Source organism: Lissotriton vulgaris, chromosome 1_1 (assembly GCF_964263255.1).
Source record: "Lissotriton vulgaris chromosome 1_1, aLisVul1.2, whole genome shotgun sequence".
In the NCBI taxonomy this organism is placed as follows: Eukaryota; Metazoa; Chordata; class Amphibia; order Caudata; family Salamandridae; genus Lissotriton; species Lissotriton vulgaris.
The window spans coordinates 1,589,312,304-1,589,335,723 of record NC_141685.1 but is presented as its reverse complement, the minus strand read 5'-3'; the positions used below and the strand labels follow the sequence as shown (position 1 = coordinate 1,589,335,723).

Sequence of the window (23,420 nt, the reverse complement as noted above, 5' to 3'; positions counted from 1 at the left end):
TCCACCCCACCCGGAAGCGCAAGTACCTCCGGTGACGAGGAAGAATTGGCACATGGAAATAAGCATCCTGGAGGTCGCTGGTGGGCATGAAGTCATCCTTGCAGAGAAGACGTAGGATCTCCATCAGTGAGCATGCGGAAGGACTGGCACTTCAGATATTTCTTCAGTGCCCATAAATCGAGGACAGTCGCCTGTCTTTTCGAGGATGAGGAAAAACCAGGAATAAAATCCCACCCCCCCCCCCCCCCGAGACTTGGGAACCACTTCGATGGCACCTTTTTGAATCATTATGCGAATCTGCTGGAAAAGTTATTTGAGGTGCGCAGGAGGCGGACCAGTCAGAGGAGTGTGAGGAGGAAACTTTACGAACTCAAAGGCATCGCCCTTTGATATAATATCCAGCACCCAACAATCCGAGGTGATTGAGGACCATTGAGAAAAGAACAGGGAGATTCGACCTCCAACTAAGCGCGGGAAAGGTAAGTCATTGCCTTTTGGAAGTGGAACCTCTATAGGAAGATTTTCCACGATATGATTTGGAAGACTGCTGGCGAGAGGTCTGCTGCGGCTGGCTGGAATACCGTTGATTTCTCTGGCCATAGGAGCGGTATTGATTAGATCCGCCACGAGAAGAAGAGGTGGTGGCGCATCCGCGCACACCACGAAAAGGCTGTTTGCAGAACTGTAAGGTACCCAAGGAATGAGCCATATCAGTATCTTTCTTCATCGTCTGCAGTGCCTCATCGACATGCTGACCGAAGAGTGACTCGCCGTCATAAGGCATGTTGAGAATTTTTGCCTGAACTTCCTAGCGAAAAGAGGTAGAGTGAAGCAAACCCTGGCTTTGCAGAATAGCTGCCCCCGCAAGCTGACGGAAGCCAGTACAGGCGATATCCACAGAGCAGTCGATGATCTCTTCCGACGCTCTTTCCCCCTCCTGAAGAATTTTGGGAGCCTCCGCCCTGGAGGACTCAGGAATGAGGGCAACAAAGGTGGACATGTCAGACCACATCTGACAATCGTAGCGTCCCAGTATGGCCAACGCATTAGCGGCCCTTACAGTAGTGGAAGCCATAGTTGGACATTTTCGCCTGATGGCATCGAGGCGACGACCTTCGCGATCAGGAGGAGCTGTAATCGGGAAAGATGGGTTCCTAGAGCGGCGCTGGGCGGCCTGGGTGACTACTGAATCCGGCTTAGGCTGTGCCACCAAGCAAGCTGGAGAACCCTGGGGCGCCTTATACTTTGTCTTCAACCGAGGTAGTTGTGCAGAGATAGAATTCGGCGTTTGTATCAACTTGACTCCCTCATTCCAAATGAAGTCGATGTTTGGGACTGTCCGAACTGGTTTGAAAGGTTGACTCTTAAAGTCGTAAAGAAAGCAGTCTTCTTCCCTTTGAACCATAGGAAGTTTAAAATGGAGCGCTGCTCTATCCATGAGTTGGTGAAAGCCTGCAATGTCCACAGGAGGGGAATCCCCGGGAGTTGCGGGAGGTGGGGATGGTGTCTGAATCTGGTAATCGTCCCAATCTTGCATATTGCCATCATCATCAGTATCATCTTCGTGCAACTCGCCATCCTCTCTGTCTGGGCGAATGTTGGACTTGGCCCTTCTGGCAGGTTCACCCCTGAACTTTTTGCCTGGTGTTATTAAATAATTATAGTGATGTCTTGGTTTCTGCGCACTTTCACTGTGTCCCAGTGGAAAGTGCGTGCGCACTCTGAGTGCGTGTAGTGAGGTTGGCCTGCCCTCCCATAGGAATGCAGGGGGAATGTATGTGTCCCTGGTAGTTTCTGATGCGTGGGGTGTGCAGGCAAGAGTTTGGTATGTGCGGACTCGTGTGATTGATTGCTGCGCAATGATATATGTGGCATGATTGTGTCTGGTGTGGAAGTGCCACTTCTAGAAGTTGGCATGTTTGTGTAATTTGTGTCTGGCTTGTGATTGGCTGGAGCTGGCTGGTGAGCCTGGCTCCAGGAGTCTGGATTGGTCTGCCAGGTGGTGAGTGGGTCCATTCGGTGGAGAGGCTCCTCTTCCTTATAGGAATGAGGGGGAGCACAGAAGGTGGGTAACATGATGGACTAACCCAGATGGAATGGGGTCACAACCTTTGGCAAAAAATAATCACGGGTGCGAAACACCACTTTGTTAGGAAAAGACATCAGGTAGGGAGGCATGCAAGATAACGTCTGTAACTCACTCACCTTCCAGGCGGATGTAATCACACTAAAAAGGCTGTCATGATGGTAAGCAGTCGGAGGGGACAGTTGTGTAATGGCTCAAAATGAACACATAAAATAAGTGAGGACCAAATTAAGATCCCACTGCGGCACAACAATGGGCGTGGGTGGAAAAAAGTGAACCAGCCCTTTTAGAAACCTATGTACAATTGGCGACTTAAAGAGAGAGGGTTGGTCTGATAGCCCCAAAAAAGCAGACAAAGCAGAAAGATAACCCTTGAGGGTTCCCAAAGCAGAGCACTGTTGGGCAAAGGCTAGATTGAATAAAAGAACAGTGGAAAGAGAAACGGAAAGAGTGCCAATAGACCGCTCCATACAGCATAATACAAATTTCTGCCATCAGAAGGCATATACCATCTTAGTGGAGGGCCACCTGGCTGCCAAAATAACGTCACATACCCCAGGAGGAAGGTCAAAAGCCATCAACTGCCACCGCTCAATCTCGCATGGAGGCACAGAGTTGACAGATTCGGGAGAGGACCATCTCCTGCTGCTGCAACAAAAGATCCTACCACAGATTGGAGGATCGATGCTCAGCTTAAGAAGCAATGGATACCAGACTCTCCTCACCCTGTCAACAGCCACAAGGATGAATTGGGCCAGGTCACTCCTGATCTTCTTCGGAACCCTGGGCAGGACTGGTATCGGCAGAATGGCGTACAGTAGGCCTGAGCTCCACTTGCTATGAAAAGCCTCGCCGAGTGATACCCGCCTTGGACACTCTAGCACGCAGTATCGCCAAACTGCGCATTCTCTTCGGAGGTGAACAAATTTAACAAAGATTCTCCCCACTGATGAAAGATACCTTGAACCACCTCTGACTGGTGATGCCATTAATGATCCACTAGGCATCGATGGCTGAGTTCGTCTGCCCTGGCGTTCAGAAAACCTGCCAGGTGTTGAGCCACCAGGGTTATGCCCGGCTGTTCTAGCCATGTCCAGAGATGCAGGACCTCTCGTCAAAGGGTCCACGACCCCACCCCGCCCTGCATGTTGCAGTACCACATGGCAGTGGTGTTGTCCGTGAACACCTACACTAACTTCCCCTTGACAAAAGGAAGAAATACCAAACAAATTGCTCGAAGCTCCAACATACTGATGTGGAGCCCCAACTCCGCTGGTGACCTGTGTCCCCTAATCTCCACCTCTCCTGGATGGCAGCCCCATCCCAGAAGCAATGCATCTGTCATGACTGTGAGATCTGGATGGGGAAGGGATAGGGATCGCAGTTTTTCAAAGATCCATTACAGATCTTTTGCAGTTCCTTCCGAGATTTGAACCACATAGGTGAGATGATGAATAAAGACTTTTTGGAAGAAGAAACGACTTTCACATTTGTTCATTGAGATGACCATGCCTTACAATTCTCAATTGTGCATTGTGGACTGAAAATTTGTGGTGTAGATACAATTGACTTTTGAGTTGAGTGCTGAACCACTTTTGTGGATATTTGTGCTGGGAAGCGATTCCCTTATAGAGATGTAGGAGGGTCACATCTCGGGTTCGTTGCAGCACTGTGCATGCCATTTTGCATTCCTTATTCTCTGTGTTGATGAGTGCAGGACTTGTATGCCTTGACCCTTCGTCTTGTCTGATAAATAGACAATAAACGTGATTGATACTGATAGAAATGCGTTACTTACCTGTAACAGCAGTTATCCAGTATTGGTATCTTTCATAGATTCACATGCCTGAATCATTCCCCGTCGTCGGGGTAGGAGTCCCCGGTAAATAACAATAGTAATGTCACATAGACATATACTTAGTACTAGGCCAGTGGCCTCACATTAGTAGCCTATCTAGGTCCTTATGTAAAAAGGACCAAACTTTGGCCAGGAGCCAATCAGCTACCATCACCCTTCTCACCTTCCTGGAAGGAGCCCTAGTCCCTCAGATTTTCGTAAGCACAGTGCTAAGTAGTACCTACTGAGAGGGAGAAGGTGAGCCCTTCCAGGGGAGGCGGGTGGGTTGCATGTGAATCTATGAAAGATACCAATACTGGATAACTGCTGTTACAGGTAAGTAACGCATTTCTTATCCAGTATTATGGGTATCTTTCATAGATTCACATGCCTGAATCAGAATAGCAAGCAATAATGAGCACATTTCGCATAATACATTCGTAAAGACATAGTAATCTTATCACAAGTTGTTACACAGTTTACATGATACTCACAACCTGATAAGAAATGTGCGATAAATTACCTGGAAGGTGGGATGATAGGAAGAAGGCTCACCACTAATGAAATAGATGACGTAGGACAGCCTGCCCCACTGCTGTATCCTTCATAAGTTCAGAGTCCAAGCAGTAGTGCTTGGTGAACGTATGTGGTGTCTTCCATGTCGCCGCTCTGCAAATGTCGACAATGGATACCCCAGCAAAGAGCGCCAAGGAGGTGGAAACCGCTCTAGTGGAGTGTGCTCGTACTTTTGAAGGCAGAGGGTGGCCCGCCTGTTGGTGACAGAAGGCGATGGCCGCTGAAATCCATCTGGAAATGCTCTGTTTTGTTAAAGCTAAGCCTTTCCTGGGTCTGCTAAATGCAACAAACAATTGGTTGGACTTTCGAAATTGCTCCGTCCTGTGAAGGTAAAATTTGAGACATCGTTTGAGGTCCAATGAGTGAAGAGATCTTTCAGCCGCAGATGATGGATTCGGGAAGAAAGATCGTAGGACAATAGGTTCGTTGAGATGGAAAGAGGACGGAACCTTCGGTATAAACTTAGGGTTAGTCCGTAGAATGACCCTGTCGTTCTTGAACTGGATGAAGGGGTCTTGCACAGAAAAAGCCTGCAGTTCACTCACTCTCCTTGCCGACGTGAGCGCCAGCAATAGAGCTGTCTTCCATGACAAATATTTTAGATCTGCTCTGTGGATTGGCTCAAACGGGTGTTTCATTAGTTGAGTTAGTACCACATTTAGTTGCCATGTAGGTGGAGGTGCTCTAACTGGAGGGAAAGATCTGAATAATCCCTTCAGAAACTGTTTGATTAGTCTGTTGGTCCATAACGAAGCTCCACACGAAGATCGTCTGAACCTGGAGATGGCCGCCAGGTGGACCTTTATTGAAGCGTGTGCCAGTCCAGAATTGGCTAAGTGGAGCAAGTAGGGCAGAATTTGTGCTGGAGTAGAAGTGAACGGATGCAAATTCTGAGCTCTACACCACAAACAGAACCTTTTCCACTTGAGGGAATACGTCTTATTAGTACTTTCAGCCCGAGCCCGGGCTAAGACGACCCTGCATTCCTGTGGAATATCTAAATCCTGGAACTCTCTGAACTCAGGAGCCAAGCTGATAATTTCAGAGATGTTGGATCCGGATGCTGGACTTGTCCCTGGTTCATTGTGAGGAGATGTGGGCATGTCCTGAATAGAATTGGAGGTTCCAGCGATAGAAGGTGTAGCTCCGTATACCAGTGTTGGCGCGGCCACGCTGGGGCTATCAGGATCATGGTACAACTCTCTGCTTTCAGTTTCCGCAGAACCCTGGGGATCAGGGGAAACGGTGGAAAAGCGTAAGCAAAGACGTTGCACCATGTCATCGAAAAGGCATTCCGTAGGGACCTTTTCTGGGGAAGCCAGCTTGCGTAATGTTGGCATTTCGCGTTCACTTTCGTCGCAAAGAGATCCAGGTGAGGTTTGCCCCAACGGGAGAACACCGAGTCGAGCGTCTGCTGGTCGAGCTCCCACTCGTGGCAAAGTGAACGCTGCCTGCTTAGCGAGTCTGCCAGGGTGTTGTCTACTCCTGGGACATACTCTGCCCGCAGAGAAATGTCGTGTTGTACCAGCCAGATCCAGATTTGCTGAGATTCTCGAGACAACGTCCTGGATCGAGTACCCCCCTGCTTGTTCAGGTAGTGCATTGTGGTGGTGTTGTCCGTCCTCACAAGCACTGGGGAGTTCCTGATACGGGGCAGAAATGCTCGAAGTGCCAGGCGCACTGCTCTCAATTCCAGCAGATTGATGTGGAGTTGTTTTTCTGCCACTGACCATTGACCGTGTACTTGCAGTTCCTGTAGGAACGCCCCCCATCCTTCCAGTGAAGCGTCTGTGGTTATCACATGAGGAGAGACTGGGAGAAGAAAAGGGAGACCCTTGTTTAAGTTGTCGCCCAGAAGCCACCATCTCAGAGCTTTCTTCATGACCTGAGTGATCCTGATCCAGTCGTCGAAAGACCCTGTAGATTGGATCCACTGATTTGTTAAGGCTTCCTGTAGAGGCCGCATGTGTAGGCGACAGTGAGGAATGAGAAAAATGTTGGAAGACATCATTCCTAGCAATGATTTGAATAGTCGAACTTTGACTCTCTGCTTGGCCTGAATGTGGACAGCCAGAGTCTTCAGCTTGACCTGACGTTCTCTGGAAGGAAAGGCTTTCTCTTGTTGTGTATCCAACGTTGCTCCCAGGAAATTGAGACGTTGTGACGGTTGGAGAGTTGACTTTTCCTGGTTGAGTGTTAAGCCCAGATTTTTGAATAGATGAAGGCAGGCCGAAGAGGACTTGGCTGCGCCTATCCGAGTCGGAGCTTTGATGAGCCAGTCGTCTAGGTAGGGAAAGACTTGGTGATGATGCTGGCGAAGGTATGCCGCTACTGGTGACAGACACTTCGTGAAGATGCGTGGAGCTGACTTCAGGCCGAATGGTAAAACCCTGAACTGGTAGTGCCTGCCTGCCACTGCAAACCTCAGAAATTGTCGATGACTCTTGTGAATGAGGACATGAAAATAGGCATCCTGGAGGTCTAAGGATACCATATAGTCTTTTGGATTGAGTAGGTGTAATACCTCCTGGAGGGTAACCATACGGAAGGACTGCTTCTTGAGGTATATATTTAGGTTTCTCAGATCCAGTATTGGTCTCCATTGCTTCTTCTCCTTTTTTCTGACCAGGAAGAATCGGGAATAGAATCCTCTCCCCTTCTGACCTCGAGGAACTCTCTCCACTGCTCTTTTCTGGAGCATTAGAGAGAGCTCCTGTTGAAGTAGGCGTAGATTCTTGTGTTGCATAGGACATGGTGGGTTCGGAGGAGGATGTTCCACAAACTCCAAAGTGTGTCCGAAGCGAACTAACTGCAGCACCCAACGATCTGTTGTAATTTGTTTCCAATTGTGAAGGAAGTTGGTAATTTTTCCTCCAACTGCGAATTGTGGAGAAGAGGTGGAGGTATGCTGGAGAAAGCAGTCATTGGCGTCTGTAATTATCCTTCTTTCCTCCTTTCCCTCGAAAGGACGACTTGTTGTAGGAAGCTCGTCCTTGTTGCTGTCTCTGCTGATATTGAGGCTTGTACTGCTGAGAAGAGTTATAAGCGGACTTGTAACCTTGATAGCTGCCCCTATTCTGCTGCCCTCTACCTCTGGATCCTCGAAAGGAATTAGTTTTGTATTGTAGGGTGCCTAAGGCTTTCGCCGTGTCGGTATCCTTCTTAATACCTTGCAGCATATCATCGATATGTTCACCGAAGAGCAGTTCGCCATCAAATGGCATGTCTAGAACTTTGGCTTGCACATCAGGCCGGAATGCTGTGGCTTTTAGCCAGCCCTGGCGTCTCAAAACCGCTGCTCCTGCCAGTTGACGAAATCCTGTGGAAGCGATATCTAAGGCCACATCGATCATCTCTGAGGCAGAGCGTTCGCCCTCCAGCAAAATTTTCTTAACCTCTTCTTTCTGGTCTTCTGGGATTGCCTCTAGATATGGAGCTATATCTGCCCATATCTGTCGATTGTAGCGACCTAGTAATGCTAGAGAATTTGCAGCCCTGACTGATAGGGCGGACATAGAAGAAAATCTTTTGCCGATGGCATCAAGTTTTCTCCCCTCTTTATCAGGAGGCGCTGTTATTGCCGCTGACGGGTTGCTAGACTTCTGCTGAGCGGCCTGTGATATAACTGAGTCCGGTTTAGTCTGGCCAGTTAAGCATGCGGGAGCAGTGTCTGGGGCTTTGTACTTCCTTTCAAGTCTAGCCGGCACTGGAATGAGTGAGGAAGGATTTTTCATAATTTTAAGTCCTTGCTCCCATATATAATCGATTACTGGGATGGATCGAACAGATCTTTTGAAGGATTCCTTAAAGTCATGGAGGAAACAGTCCTGCGTTTCCGAAGCTATTTGGATGTTGAATCTCGCAGCCGCTCTCCCTACTATATTATGGAATCCCCCTAAATCTTCAGGGGGAGAATCATCCTGTACTTGCTCTGGGGATGCCGGATCCAGGTTGGCGTTATCATCAGAATCCTCATCATGTATTTCACCTTCCTCATCTTGGACTTCATCATGTCTCATTTCTTCCTCATATTCATCCTCATCTGAAGAAATTTGAGGAGGCAATTTCTCTTGCTCCTGATGCACAACCAGCGGAGGTGGTCGCTGGCGACGTTGAGGAGCTGGAGCTTCCTGCTGTGCTGGCACTCCTGAAGCAGGAGCAGAAGACGGAAATCTTTGCTTATAGTCTGAAATCAGAAACTGTAGGTCAGAGACAATTGACGCCGGAAGGCATACCATAGGCTGAACAGTGGTATGCTGTCGAACTTCTTCTTGAATTGTCACCTCTTCAAGATCTTCACAGTCTGAACTCTCATGAACCTTGATGTTAAGATGAGAGGGACTGGATGCTATGGGAAACATGTTCTCCACGTCAGGGTCTTCTGTTTCTAGAAACTGCGTTGGCAGCAGTTGCTGGACTTTGCTAGGTGAAGTCATCTCTGGTGTCACCATGCATGATGACATCTTAAAATGGGTATAGGAATACTTCAGTGATGGAGAGCCCTTTAATTGTAGATTCATTGTAGCGTCTGATGGAGCGTCTACAATTGTTGACATTGTATCATACATTTTCATCGTCGACTGCATCGACGTCGATGATGTCCTCGTCGACGACAATGCCCTCGTCGACACTGCAGAAGTCGACGACGATGGCTTCGTCGACGGTGTCGTCGTCGACGAGCTCGTCGACGATGGGGTCGTCGTCGACGGTGTCCTCGTCGACGGGGTCGTCGTCGACGGTGTCTTCGTCGACGACGGTGTCCTCGTCGACGGTGTCGTCGTCGACGGTGTCCTCGTCGACGGTGTCCTCGTCGACGGTGTCCCCGTCGACGGTGTAGTCTTCGTCGACGAGGAAGTCTTCGTCGACGGTCTCGTCGTCGACGGTGTCCTCGTCGACGGTGTCTTCGACGACGATGAAGAACTCGACGTCGACGATGGGTTTTTCGTCGACGCTGGAAGCCTTGCCTTCGTCGACGATGAAGCAGACGTCGACGGGAGCGTCGTCGACGGTTTTGTGAGAGGAATAACAGAAGGTATTGACCTACCCATCGTCGACGACGTTGTAGCAGTTGAAGCCATGGAGAAAGTAGACGCTGTGGATGTCGAAATGGATACTGTCGACATCGTCACAGGCAGGCCAGAAGATACCACAGCAGGCTTTTTGAAGGCTGTCATCTGAAGAGAAGGCTTGACCTTAGGATGACCCTCCATAGATTTTGGCTTCTTGTGAGGAGGCACAGCAGACTGACCTGGAGATGTCTGTCGAGGCCTTTTAGGAGAGGAGTGGAAACTTCTGAAGGAACACTCACTCTCACCTGAGGAGACTTGGTCTTTGTCCTTCAGTCTCTGGAGCCACAGAAGCAGTCGCCCTTCCCTGTCTTTCAATGTCTTGACCGGGAGAGTGCGACAAATCTTACATTCCTTGGCAGAATGTTGAGGATAGAGGCAGTACAAACATTCCTCATGCTTGTCCTCTATGTGTAGCCTCATTTTACTACATGAGGCACATGGCCTAAAAAGTCCTTTTTTAGGAGTAGTAGACATATTAAATATCAATACTCCTTTTCCAACTGAACCTGAAGAAATAGTAGGCAAAAAACCAAAGATATAGGAAAAAACCTGAGCAGAGCTCAGTGGAGACTCCTCTGCACGACGTGCGGTAGAAAATCTGAGGGACTAGGGCTCCTTCCAGGAAGGTGAGAAGGGTGATGGTAGCTGATTGGCTCCTGGCCAAAGTTTGGTCCTTTTTACATAAGGACCTAGATAGGCTACTAATGTGAGGCCACTGGCCTAGTACTAAGTATATGTCTATGTGACATTACTATTGTTATTTACCGGGGACTCCTACCCCGACGACGGGGAATGATTCAGGCATGTGAATCTATGAAAGATACCCATAATACTGGATAATCACTTGTTACATTCAGAAAATACCTTTCATATCCTGAAAACAATCCCGAAACTTAACAATTGCTTATTGCATGCAGTGCAGAAAATGTTGATACGGATAAGGAATTTACATAAAGACCAAAATGCAACACAAATAAACCTGTTTATTAAACAGATATGCACAATAGACTGAATAGAAAACAAATGTTCTTTAAAGCTATTGCATTTTTATGATGCTGAATGTGCGTGTATGTTAATATTGGAACTTACATGGCACGGAACTAGTTAGAAAAAAACAGATCACTTAATAGAGGTTGACAACCCAAAATGCTATTATACTATTTTGTTGTAGTTTTCCAAACAATGCATACCTTTATCCTTGCCAAAGATAATTCTTCCTTTGAGATAAGCTGAACAATGACAGGCCAGTTTTCATATTCTTCTTCTGCAATAACTAGCACAAAAAATGTAAACAATATGTAACAGAATACACTGGAATGATTCTCTATTCTAATGTTAATACTGATGAAGAAGCAACATGGGCAGTAGCTAAACTAAGAACATTTTAAAAAAGATATGTAAATTACAGTTCAAAGACATTGTAACCAATGTATCTGCGAAATACTTCTTTATCCTGTAGAGGTTTTGTTAGTGTGCCAGCTGGTGTGTTGACGTAATTGTCCTTTGGCAGGGAGGAAAAGAATTGGAACCTAATATTGGTTACCAACTTTTCCACATAGAAACTTAGTGATACCACTTACATGCAAGTCTGGAGAAGCAACTATGAATCTGTGGTGCAACCTGGCACTGTTGAATTAGATATTATATGAAAGATCAATTCTGGGAATATTTCGAAGTATAGAGAATCTTCAGGAAAAATAAACATTGATCAAATCGATTCTAATAAAGGGCAAGTATTTTTCATTCCATGAATTTGTCAAATAATCTCTACTAGATCATAACTCAGTATGAAGGACCATATTTCCAAATGTTTTTGTAGAGACGTTTCACATAACACAAAACTAGAGAGTCATTCTTGCTGTTTGTATAGTAGGTGAAACAATTTGAAAAAGGTGAGAGATTTTGGCAAGGACTTTTGGCAAGGACTACTGCCAAGGACAAGCAAATGCAAGCATATAAAACAGACTACAAACACATAAATAGGCTTTCTGTATACGTCAGCACTACTTCCGATGTGCATGCTATTGTTTACAAGGGTTTCTGAACAATTATCTGACAGCTTTTCTGGTCATGCTGGCAGTCATGCAATTCTTAGATAGTTTTGCATAGTGACATTGTCCTCAAAACACGTCCCTTCTGAATGGCAGGAGCATCATTAGAGAATCACCTATCTGGATAACTTGAAAAGATCACACCACATTTAAGATATAGCGAAGATATTAAAAACTGTCTTCTTACTCAAGGGTGATGTTAGGGTCCTAGACATGTGTGCCATAGCTCAGACATGTGTATTCTGAGTGACTAAATTCTAGATTCTCTGTAGATATTTAATTTAGCAAACACAATGGTTTCTGCACACATATCACTGTAGGAAAAGGGTAGGGCTATGGCCTTTTCCAAGATTTGCCCGACGCTAACCGCCTCTATACCATTCAAGTTACCAAGCAATGAGGCAGGCGCTGGAGACTGGAGGGCAGGAAACAGAAGTTTTTATTCCGACGGAGCAGAACACATCAGATCAGACAACAAGGTATCGTCTCGAGGTGCTCTAACAGCCTCTCTGAGGCCTGGCCTCTTATACCCTGGTTTATGACATGTGAGCATTCTTTATTGCATAAAAGACTCTTTAAACTTATGAAATGACGTCCCCATAATCCTCGTGTCAAACCCACCCCCACATACATCCACAATAGAGGTCCTCACCCTGCTGATAACAGGAGGGGGCTATCACGCGGCTGAGTGTTCCGCCGATTCTTAGGATGTGTGCGCCTGATCGTATTCCATGGGGTGGGGAGGCCATGATCAATAGTGGGTCCTTTGAAGAGGAGCGACTCCATACAATAAGGGGCAGTAAACGGTATCTCCCGGCTTAGGCGATGGCCTCGGACCTGTGTGGACAGTCGGACTCGGGGGAAGGGGTCATCAAAGGAGAGGTATTCATGCCGCGTGGACAATCAAGCGCGGAGGGATGGTTTATCAACAGAGGGGTATTCATGGAAGGAAAGGAGGTGCTGGTCAGGCGCGGGCGTGACTCCCAAGGACAGGGTCATGCAGGAGGAGAAGGGTTATGCTCATGTGAGGGAGGGAGGGGGAGCCAGGGTGCGCGGAGGATGCTTGCAGGGTCAGAGGAGCGCGCTGGCGATCGATCGTGGACAGGGAGACCATGATACCTAAAATGGCTGTCGTGCACGTTGTACATGGGTGACAAGCTGGCGCAGATGATGTTCAGCTCGTAAACTAAAATTCCACAGTCCTCCCTTTCAACATGTCTCGCCAACTTGTCAGTTCGGATTTATCCCCATAAGGCCACGTATTTCTACTTCATAGAGGGGACTCATGTGCTCATTTCGGAAGTCCAAAGTCTTTGGGCACATACAGTTAGAAACAAGGCTGAATAAAGATGGCAGACATTGGATACCTAAACAACACCCACATAATATCACAACAGGTATCAGTACGAAGGAAAACAACCTCCAACCCCAGTCCTTCAAAGTGTCCCAGAACCAGCTCCCAAGCGACCATCCTTCTTGTTCTTGGTGAACCTCTGAGGAAAGTCTGTGGAGGTGTTCAATTGCTTTGTAGACTGAGGGCGAGTTATCTGGCACGTAGGTGCAACAGCTAGATCCGATGATGCGGCATGCTCCTCCTCGATCGGCTAGAACCACATCTAGAACAAGGCGGTTTTGAAGGGCCACAAGGCGGACCGCCTGAAGCTCAGCCGTGTTGTTAGCGAGGATGCCAGCCGTGATGTTGATCGTTGTTTCTACTGCCTGGGTCAGGTGTCGGATAGCGCGGCTGTTTGCCATTGGGCCCCACAGGGGAACGAGTCCCTTTGCTGCATCCAGGAACTGTGCTCCAGTGGAGTCGGCTTGTCCAATGTCATCTGCACGCCTCTGCCGGTGATGGTTAGCAGGGGCTACATACGTGGGGGGGAGAACGAAGGCAATATAGCAGATACCCTTCCAACCTTTCGGGAGCCAGGTGTAAGCTTTGGTGCCACACACAAAGTACATGTTTGGAGGAGCAACAAAGGAAGGGGGATCAACTGAGTCCAATGTTCTGATGATTCGGCAGGAACTGTGACCCACCAGCTGTGTTCCCTGGCCTTCGAGGCACACAAGACCTGTGACATTGATAACAGACAGAGCCACAGTCAGAGTGGCGGTAGCTTGTTTTCGCAGATGAGAGAAGGTGGATCTAGCTGGATTGTGGAGCACCTGCACTTCAACACGTTCTTTGGCTGGAATGTTCTTAAGGAAGGTGGCGCCCGTGAGCGCAGGACACAGGGGAGCAGAGGTCTTTCCGGTTTTGTTCAGCCAAAACCCAGAGTAGAAGTGCGACACTGTCTGGCTGGAAGTGGCGTTATCCTTGTGGCTCTCTTGCATGAGGATCAACCAGGCGAGGCAGGAGCCGTGAACTGAGAAAGGAGAAGGGATGAAGGGGATGGAGTGTCCAGTGGCATGCGGGAGCAACCCGCAGATCCAGCAGTTCGTGGCATTTGCAGCAAGGTTGTTTTGGTGCAACAGTTGCACGAAGGAATTGTTCCAGAACTCCCTGCGTCTCTCTCGGAGCTGAGGTGACAGGGAGATCAGGTGGTGCTCTTTCATGGGGGTTTGTTGTGCAGTGGGCAGCAATGCCTGATGAGCCGGTGTGCTTTCCTCCAGGATCCAGAAGGAGGTCATGAGGAGGAGGCAAAAGAGGAAGACAATGAAGAAGGCGATTGTCTTTGATTTGTGCAGGTTGTCAGTCTTTGGGTTCCTGTAGTGGGTATTTCCGGTTGCTTCCATCATCTTCTCAACTGGCGCTTCCATCATCTTCTTATCTGGCGCTTCCATCATCTTCAAGGTGCTCGGTGGTGGGCAGAACCACAGACTTCGTTTAGCTTCTCTCCCGGTAACCCTTGGTTGTGTTTAGGTCACCGTTCTGAGATTCAACTTAGTCCGTGGCCTACTTAGCCGAAGCTCCCTCCTTTCGATGCAGGAAATACCCTTCTCTGGATGGCACAGTGGGATCAGAGAATTTTGCAAGTTCAAGTGCCTCAGTATAGGGATAACAGTTCAATGTTGGTCGGTTTTTGTTCAGGAGCTCTTCTTGGGTGTTGACGTTTTCTGTCGTGGCCAGGGTCGCGGAGACCTTCCGGCAGTGGTGTGCGTGCAGCCAGTGCCTCTTCCCCTCCACTCGAAGTGCCGTCCGTGTGGTGATCAGCACTTGCAAGGGGCCCGTCCACCGGGGTTCCAGACTCTTGGTCTGTTGGAAGTTTCGGATTAGAACGAAGTCCCCCGGTTGGATGTCGTGGCCTGGGCCCCTGGAAGCATCGGGGATGGCCTGCTGCACCTGTTGATGAATGACAGACAACGTTTTAGTTAACTTGCACAAATAATCAGACAGTAGGACGTCCGGGACGTCATGAATGGAGGTCGGTTTGGAAGCAGTCCAGAGGTTCATCGGTCGCCCGAATACAACCTCGTAGGGGGTCAAATGGTGTTTGGTGGGAGTGGAGCGCATCGATAGCAAGGCCAGTGGGAGGGCATCTGGCCATTTAAGTCCGGTGGTGTCCACTATTTTTGACAATTTCAACTTCAGTGTGGCGTTATGGCGCTCCACCAGGCCGGCGGATTGGGGGTGGAAGACCGCATGAAATCTCTGTTTCACCCCCAACCCCTTTAGGATTAGTTGGATAACCTCAGCTATGAAGTGGGGGCCATTGTCGCTCCATAAAATTCGACAAAGGCCATAGCGAGGAAAGAATTCTTTCAGTACTACTTTGGCAGTAGTCATGGCAGTGTTGTCACGGGTTGGATAGGCCTCTACCCATTTGCTGAAGGCACATACAATGACTAGTACATACTTCAAGCCTTGGCATCTCTCTAGCTGGATGTAGTCCATCTGAAGGACCTCAAAGGGGTGATTGGGGGTCCCAAACCCTCCCCGGGGTACCACAGTTCCCTTCTCGGGGTTGTGTTGCAGACAGATAAGGCACTGCTGGACTAGGCGTCTGGCTGAGTCGGGGATTTTGTCGTTGTGCCAGACTTTGGAAATGAGTTCGATCATGGGTGCAGATCCTATGTGTGCGGGGGAATGAGCCATCGTCAGTATGGGGATCAGATATGAGTCAGGCAGCAACCATTTGTTTGCATCTTTTGTTCGCCAGCAGCCCTCATCATCCTTCAAACCCACCCTTGCCCACTTAGTCAGTTCGTGAGGGGTGCTGGCCGACTGGATGTCTCTAATCATTTCCCTTGCGTCAGTCCATTTTTCTGCTTGTGACCTGGTCACATACATGCGTGTCACCGTCCTATTCTCAGCTGTGGTTCGTGCAGTGATGTCGGCCAGTGCATTCCCTTGTCCGACTAAGTCTGTCACCTTCTTGTGTGCCTGGCATTTGATCACTGCTAGTCGTTTGGGGAGGAGAACCGCTTCAATCAGGGCAGAAACCAGATCTCCGTGAAGGATGGGGGTGCCGTGGGACGTCAGGAATCCCCTTTCCCTCCAAAAGAGCCCAAAATGGTGAACCACCCCGAAGGCATACTGGCTGTCTGTATATACGTTCGCGGTGGTCCCTGTGGCTATGATGCATGCTCGTGTGAGGGCTATCAGCTCTGCTGCCTGGGCAGATCGTTGTGTGATGCGGGCTGTCTCAACTACTGTTCGGGCTGTCGTTACTGCATAGGCAGCTGAAGTGGTGCCATCTGGGAGTTTGATGCATGAGCCGTCTACCCATAGCTCTCCATCGGGGTCTGTGAAAGCAGTGTCTCGGAGGTCAACTCTACTCCTAGTTTGTTCGTCCGTGAGGGTCACACAGTCGTGTATGGGAGGCACGTCGGGGTCATTTTCAGGCAGGGGCAACAATGTGGCAGGATTCAAAGTCGTGCATCTCTTTAGTGTGATGTGGGGTGCAAGTAGCGTCAATTCGTACCCTGTCAGTCGTGCGCTAGTCAGATGTTGAGTCTTGGTTTGGTTCAGAAGGGTGTCGACTGCATGGGGTACTAACACAGTGAGGGAGTTTGAAAGTACGATTCCTTCGCTCTGACGGATAGAGACAGCAGCGGCAGCTACTGCTCGAAGGCAGGCAGGCAAAGCTCTGGCTACAGGATCAAGAGTGGCGGAGAAGTAGGCACAAGGGCGCTGCTTAGGACCAATTGATTGAGTTAGGACAGACAATGCACACCCCTCCCTTTCGTGGGTGAAGAGGGAGAAGGGTTTGAAGTAATCCGGGGTTCCCAGGACGGGCGCTGAACAGAGGGCATCTCGTAATTCTTTAAAGGATGCTTGACACTCAGGGGTCCAAGGGAGCGGGAAGGGGGTATCTTTGGCCAACAGGGCAAGTAGGGGTTTCACAATGAGGCTGAAATTAGGTAACCACTGTCTGCAAAAAGAGGTAAGGCCAACCAAAGAGCGGACTTGCTTTTGTGTTTTTGGACGGGGGTGTCTAGGATGGTTTGGATTCGGTCGGGTGTGAGTTTCCTCCCTTCTTTGGACAGGAGATGGCCTAGGTATGTCACTTGTGGCTGGCAGAACTGCAATTTCTTTTTGGAAACTTTGTGGCCATTTTCTGCAAGAAAGTGTAGGAGTTGGACAGTGGCTGTGATTGCAAGTGGGGTGGTGTCGGCCGCCAAAAGGATATCATCGACATATTGGATCAACACCACTCCATCCGGTAGCTGGATGGCGTCCAGCTGTCTTTTGAGGGCCTGGATGTAGATACTGGGACTTTCAGTGTACCCCTGGGGAGCTCTACAAAATCGGTACGAGCGGGATTTCAGGGTGAAGCCGAAGAGATAACGGCTGTCTGGATGGATGGGGATAGAGAAAAACGCATTCTTGAGGTCGATAACAGTGAAGGTGGTGGCAGTGGACGGGATGAGGGTCAGAATGGTGGTGATATCTGAGACTACGGGGTATTGGGGTACAACCACTTTGTTGATCTCTCGCAGGTCGATGATGAAGCGGTACGCTTTCTCATCTCCCTCGCCCTGCTTCTTGACAATGGGTAGGATAGGGCTGTTGCAGACATTGCTAACCACTTCTTCGACCACTCCTGTATCTACCAGAGACTGAATGATCGCTACCAGTGGCTTCTCACCCTCGGGCGATATCCGATACTGCGGGAGTTTCGGGAGCATGGCGTCCTGTCTCACAGTTATATGAATAGGGTCAATCATCATTCGTCCCACATCAGAGTCATTTTTGGCCCATAGGTACGGAGGCAGGGTGTCAAGCAAGGACAGGTCAGCATCAGTTATGGAGCACATGTGTCGTGCAGGGCAGGATTTGGGTATGTCTGGGTTGTCGTACAGGATGACTCGGACTCCATCCGGGGAACACCTAATGGTAGCTCGAAAATGCTTCAGTAAGTCAATGCCCATAATGGCGTCAGGGGAGTTGGAGGAGAGCAGAAATGTTGTGTCAGTGGTGTTGCTTTCTAGGTCAAAGGTGACAGGCACGGACAGGGGGTTAGTGGAGGGCGTCCCATCGAAACCTATCGATGTAATATGTGAGCCAGACAAGGGTGCCCTTGGAATCAGTCGTTTCGATAACACACTACGTGTCGCCCCAGTGTCTACCAAAAATGGAGACTCTGTACCCAAGACCTTAGCAGTGACATAAGGACCTTGCTGGTCAACACAGAGCTCGACTGGATCCCTCCCTTGCCCCTGGCAGTCCTATGCAAAATCGGGGGCATTCTCACCGTCGGATAGTTGATACTGGTTCTGTCGGGGACGGTCAAATGTGTTCGATCTCCCTGATCTGTCATTGTTGGTGTCGTTTGTGTGCCCTCGTCCTTGTCCCCTGTTTCTCGGCCCACCCGCTACGTCCTTGGGGGTCCCTATTTCTGTTCATCTCTAACAGAACCGGACACTGGGATTTCAAATGGCCGAATCCTTTGCAGAAGGCACATTGGTCCTCGCTAATGTCTCTACGTCCAGTGTGGGGTGTTGGGGTGTGATCTTTGGGAGGTGGATTTCTAGGGGTGGTCGATTGATAGTTCCCCCTGTGGGGTTCCCGTCCGACCGGTATACCTTGTATCTGAGCTATCATCACCCTTTCTTTCAAATCTTTCTTCTTTTTCTCGGATGCCCTGTCACTCTCATTCTTCTGGTGCTCATAATACTGTGCCATCTGAAGGATAGCCGCAGGTTTGGAGGCCCCCCAACTACTCTCACTCGTCTGCAGTTTTTGGGAGACCTCTTGTGATAGTCCCTTTACATAATTTTGTACAAACAGGTGTTGTCCGGTTGCGGTGGTCATGTCTTGGCCACTGTAGTCGGAGAACACTGTCTCGAATCGGGAGAAGTATTCTGATACATCTTCCTGGGGTTTCTGACGACAGGCCGTGACTATCGACCAATCTACCTTTTTCTCTGGGATCAGTGTCTTTAACTTCTGAACTAATTTGTCTGGGAGTTCTAATATGTCCTTTACTGGCTTCCTTCCAGGCTCTCGCTGTCTATCTAGTTCACTGAGTTGGTTCCAGGTATGTCCAAACAGATCCGTGTGGTCAGCCTTCCGGATTTGCTTCCACACGTCAGCTGGCAGGCATAACCCGAAAAACAAGTCAATGTCCGCTAAAGTCATTATCGTCGAACCCAAGGCTGTGCCCAATTCGGTATAGAATGCTGTCGGGTTCTTTCTTAAATCGGGCCGAGTTTGTCTAAAAGTTAGGATATCTTGTCGGTCCCATGGTTGGTAAACCCAATTGTACACAACCCTCCCTTTTGCATCTGCGTGATTAATATCATCGTTTGTTCCCAGACCACGTGGCGGAATCCAGTAAGGGGCCGCCTCTCTGATGGGCATCATAGTGTTGGCTACTTCTACTGAGGTCGTTTCAGGGACTGTAACCTTGGCTTCTGGTTTTTGTTCCGTGAGGTGGCGGAAGACCTCAAGCATCTGCATGAAGAGCTCCGTCGCCTCACGTTCAGTCCCATCTCCAACATCAATCTTCCTATACAGCGTTGTCAGTTTAGCGGGGCCCTTACTTTGATACCTATCCTCATATGCGTTCAGGGTGTGGTAGCTGAATCGCAAAATGAAATGCGGTCTGTGGCTGTCGGCATGCGAATTATACATGTTCATTGTGTATTCTTCGCTCTCCCTTCGTTCTACTAATGTCTTTGCTATTTTGTCAATCCCATCCAGCTCATCTTTGCTCAACCTATTTGGTCTGGTTGGTGGGTGCTTGCTAGCCTCGGGGTCATCTGGTGGTGCTGCTAATGTGGCTGGTGCGGAGGCCGTGAGGGCTGGTGCACTAGCGCTAAGGTCGTTCTCGTTCGCACTCAGGGCCTGCAGGTGTTGTTGGCAGGGGGCATATGGAGGGGGCATGTAGATGATTGGGGGACCTAGCAGTAACTCATCGTTCGCCCGTTGTTTGGAGGGCAATTCAGGGTAGAGCGCAGAGGGGGTCCTAACGGGACATTGACCTGTCGATCCTGATTCTTGGTTTTGTGTAGCTTCCTTTCTTTCTTTTATTTCTTCTTCTAGTTGCTTAGCGGCTAGGTGGGCTGCCTTTCGTAATTCTTTCCCTATTTTTGCTTCTTCTCTTTTTTTTCGTTGTTCCGTTTCTTTGCGCCACATGCCGATACTATCGAGCATAGTGGGCGTAGTCTTATTTTTCTGGAGCGCTATTTCTAATGTTTTTATTTTATGATCATCAAAGGAACCTATCAGTGGCCACTGACTTTTGAGGTACGTATTTGTGTATTTATGCCATAACCTAGTATAGGCAATAGCGATTAGTCAATGCTTGGTGAACATGTCCTTATTAGGGGTGCCTTCCAGTGGAGCTGGATGGTTCATCTCTAATAAGCGGTCCGGGCTGAGCAGGCTACCAATCAGTGGGGAGAAGATAGGCATGACGGGTTACAACGGGGACAAAGGTCTGCACTACCTATCTTATCACGGCGGGCAAAGACTAGACAGAATATTTCTATTCTCCGTTGTTTGCAGGCCGTGAATACCTCAAAAGAACCAATATCGAACAATCAATGTTCGGTCAATCAAACAATCAGTGGGGAGAATAAGTGGGTACGACGTGTTAAAGGTTTGCGTTACCCACTCTTTCTCTACCTGCAAAGAGAGACCTTATTCTTCCCTGTTTGCAGACAGAGAATCTCCAGACAACAATCCACGAACGACAGTTCGGGAAAACAGTGGGGGAGGAAGATAGGCACGACGGATTACAATGGGGACAAAAGTCTGCGTTACCTATCCTTCACTGCTTGCAAAGAGAGAGCCTGTTGTTTCTCCGTTTGCAGACGGTGAATCTCCAGAGGGATCAACAAAGCGTAATACTAGTATTATCCAAATCAAACAATCATTTCTCAATTTGTCGTGTTTACACGACCTTACCCGGACCGCATGGACGGTTTCCTGTCTTCCGAATCCAGCGGCCGATCGTCCTCTATTCTTCGTGATGTTCGTGGCACTCCTGATGGTTCCCAGTCAGGACCGTAGATCACTCGAGAGAGGTCTGTTCGGAACTAGTGAAGGTCGGATGATCGTCTGTCAGAGGAGGGTCTATCGGACACGAGCTCTCCCGATCATTGCAGTTGTTCACTCTGTCGTCGGGACCTCTCCCACTGGATCCACGTGTCGCTGATGGGCCCCACGCTTTGGGACGCCAATTGTAGAAAAAGGGTAGGGCTATGGCCTTTTTCAAGATTTGCCCGGCGCTAACCGCCTCTATACCATTCAAGTTACCAAGCAATGAGGCAGGCGCTGGAGACTGGAGGGCAGGAAACAGAAGTTTTTATTCCGACGGAGCAGAACACATCAGATCAGACAACAAGGTATCGTCTCGAGGTGCTCTAACAGCCTCTCTGAGGCCTGGCCTCTTATACCCTGGTTTATGACATGTGAGCATTCTTTATTGCATAAAAGACTCTTTAAACTTATGAAATGACGTCCCCATAATCCTCGTGTCAAACCCACCCCCATATACATCCACAATAGAGGTCCTCACCCTGCTGATAACAGGAGGGGGCTATCACGCGGCTGAGTGTTCCGCCGATTCTTAGGATGTGTGCGCCTGATCGTATCCCATGGGGTGGGGAGGCCATGATCAATAGTGGGTCCTTTGAAGAGGAGCGACTCCATACACTAAGGGGCAGTAAACGGTATCTCCCGGCTTAGGCGATGGCCTCGGACCTGTGTGGACAGTCGGACTCGGGGGAAGGGGTCATCAAAGGAGAGGTATTTATGCCGCGTGGACAATCAAGCGCGGAGGGATGGTTTATCAACAGAGGGGTATTCATGGAAGGAAAGGAGGTGCTGGTCAGGCGCGGGCGTGACTCCCAAGGACAGGGTCATGCAGGAGGAGAAGGGTTATGCTCATGTGAGGGAGGGAGGGGGAGCCAGGGTGCGCGGAGGATGCTTGCAGGGTCAGAGGAGTGCGCTGGCGATCGATCGTGGACAGGGAGACCATGATACCTAAAATGGCTGTCGTGCACGTTGTACATGGGTGACAAGCTGGCGCAGATGATGTTCAGCTCGTAAACTAAAATTCCACATCACCAAACCTCTCTGGTATGGTCCAATCGTTGGCACAACACAAAGTCTTTACATTTGTAAAAATCTCATAATTCTTAACCATGAAAGAATCCATGATCCAGTCAGTCAGAGTTGACCACCATTACAGGTTAACTGGCTATTTAATTATGGCACATGTTTTGTTGTGATATGAAGAACGGACTGTACAGATTTCTTAGGAAAGCACATGGAAATGATTAAATTGATTATATTGTACGTAGAGTGAGATTGTAAAGTCACTGTTAGAGTTCAAAATATTGGTAATAAAATACCTTCGGTAGGAGCACCTTCAGTCTTCAGTCCACCTTTAACACTACTCTGGTCAAGTGCAGAATAGCTTGATCTTTTCACTGTTTCCGGGATTACATTAATTGTTGATGAAATGCTGATGATGAAGTGCATTTTTGCCAGATCAAACTTCTTCATTATTTGATGCTCACAGAGGGAAGTTAAAGTTGTACTTGGACTTTTATTTAACAGTTCCTCCAATGCCTAAAATTCATTAAAACATATTAATTATTTATTTTTGGAAAATAACATTTATCAAGAAATATAGTACACAAATACATATCAGATAAGACTTATGTATCAACATTATGCAATACTTGGAAGTCTAGCATTAAGATCATGACAAGGTAATTAATGGGTGTGGTAAATTCTGCTACATTCAAAATACTGACCCCTGTGCAAATAGGGATTCGTGCACAGGTCAGAAAGTACCAGCCTTCCAATACTCAGCGCCTAAGTAGTAACAACCAGATTAAGGGTAGATTTTCTAAACGGGGCAAACCAGAACACTACTTTTCTTTTTCCTGTGCATGAAGTGGTCACTAGCTAGAAGTGTGGCTCAATGGTTAGAGCGGCAGACCCTGATGCAGAGGTCTAGCCCGGGACCAGGGTTCAATTCCCCGCCTCTGCGGGTCTTGGGCTCGGTGCCTATTCCAATCATGGAGTCCCACTCTGCAACTCTGGGCAATAGCTTGCTTAATCTCCACAACGGCCCCCACAACGCTAAGGATGCCTGGCCTCCACCTTGGGGGTGCCCAGGAGTGGACGCCTCACAGGGAAAGCCAGGATGGGTTTCACAGCGGTATTCATACAAGCGCCTTGAGACCCTTGCGGGTGATTAGTGCGCTATACAAGTATTAATTTACATTTACATTTAGCTTGGCTTGTGCATAATCCTTCTGAAGTAAGGCCGCGCCTTAGCATCAGAAATTTCTACATTGGGGGCGTGGCTACGGCGCCACACAAGATGCACGCCTGAGGAGTGTGCCCTGGCTCCCCAGACCTCTCGGCACGACCTTTGCTGCAGCTCTCCTGC

General features: G+C 48.7%; 1 protein-coding gene across 1 annotated transcript in view; it reads right to left on the bottom strand.

The window, feature by feature from the left end:
• The window catches only part of CFAP54 (cilia and flagella associated protein 54), a 2,285,874-nt gene that overhangs the window by 732,036 nt on the left and 1,530,418 nt on the right, over window positions 1-23,420 (bottom strand). The window contains exons 50-51 of the mRNA XM_086918163.1: window positions 22,369-22,588; window positions 10,759-10,841 (exon numbers count right to left, since the gene is read on the bottom strand). Coding sequence (XP_086774289.1) covers window positions 10,759-10,841; window positions 22,369-22,588 — 303 coding nt within the window. The remainder of the gene's footprint in view (window positions 1-10,758; window positions 10,842-22,368; window positions 22,589-23,420) is intronic.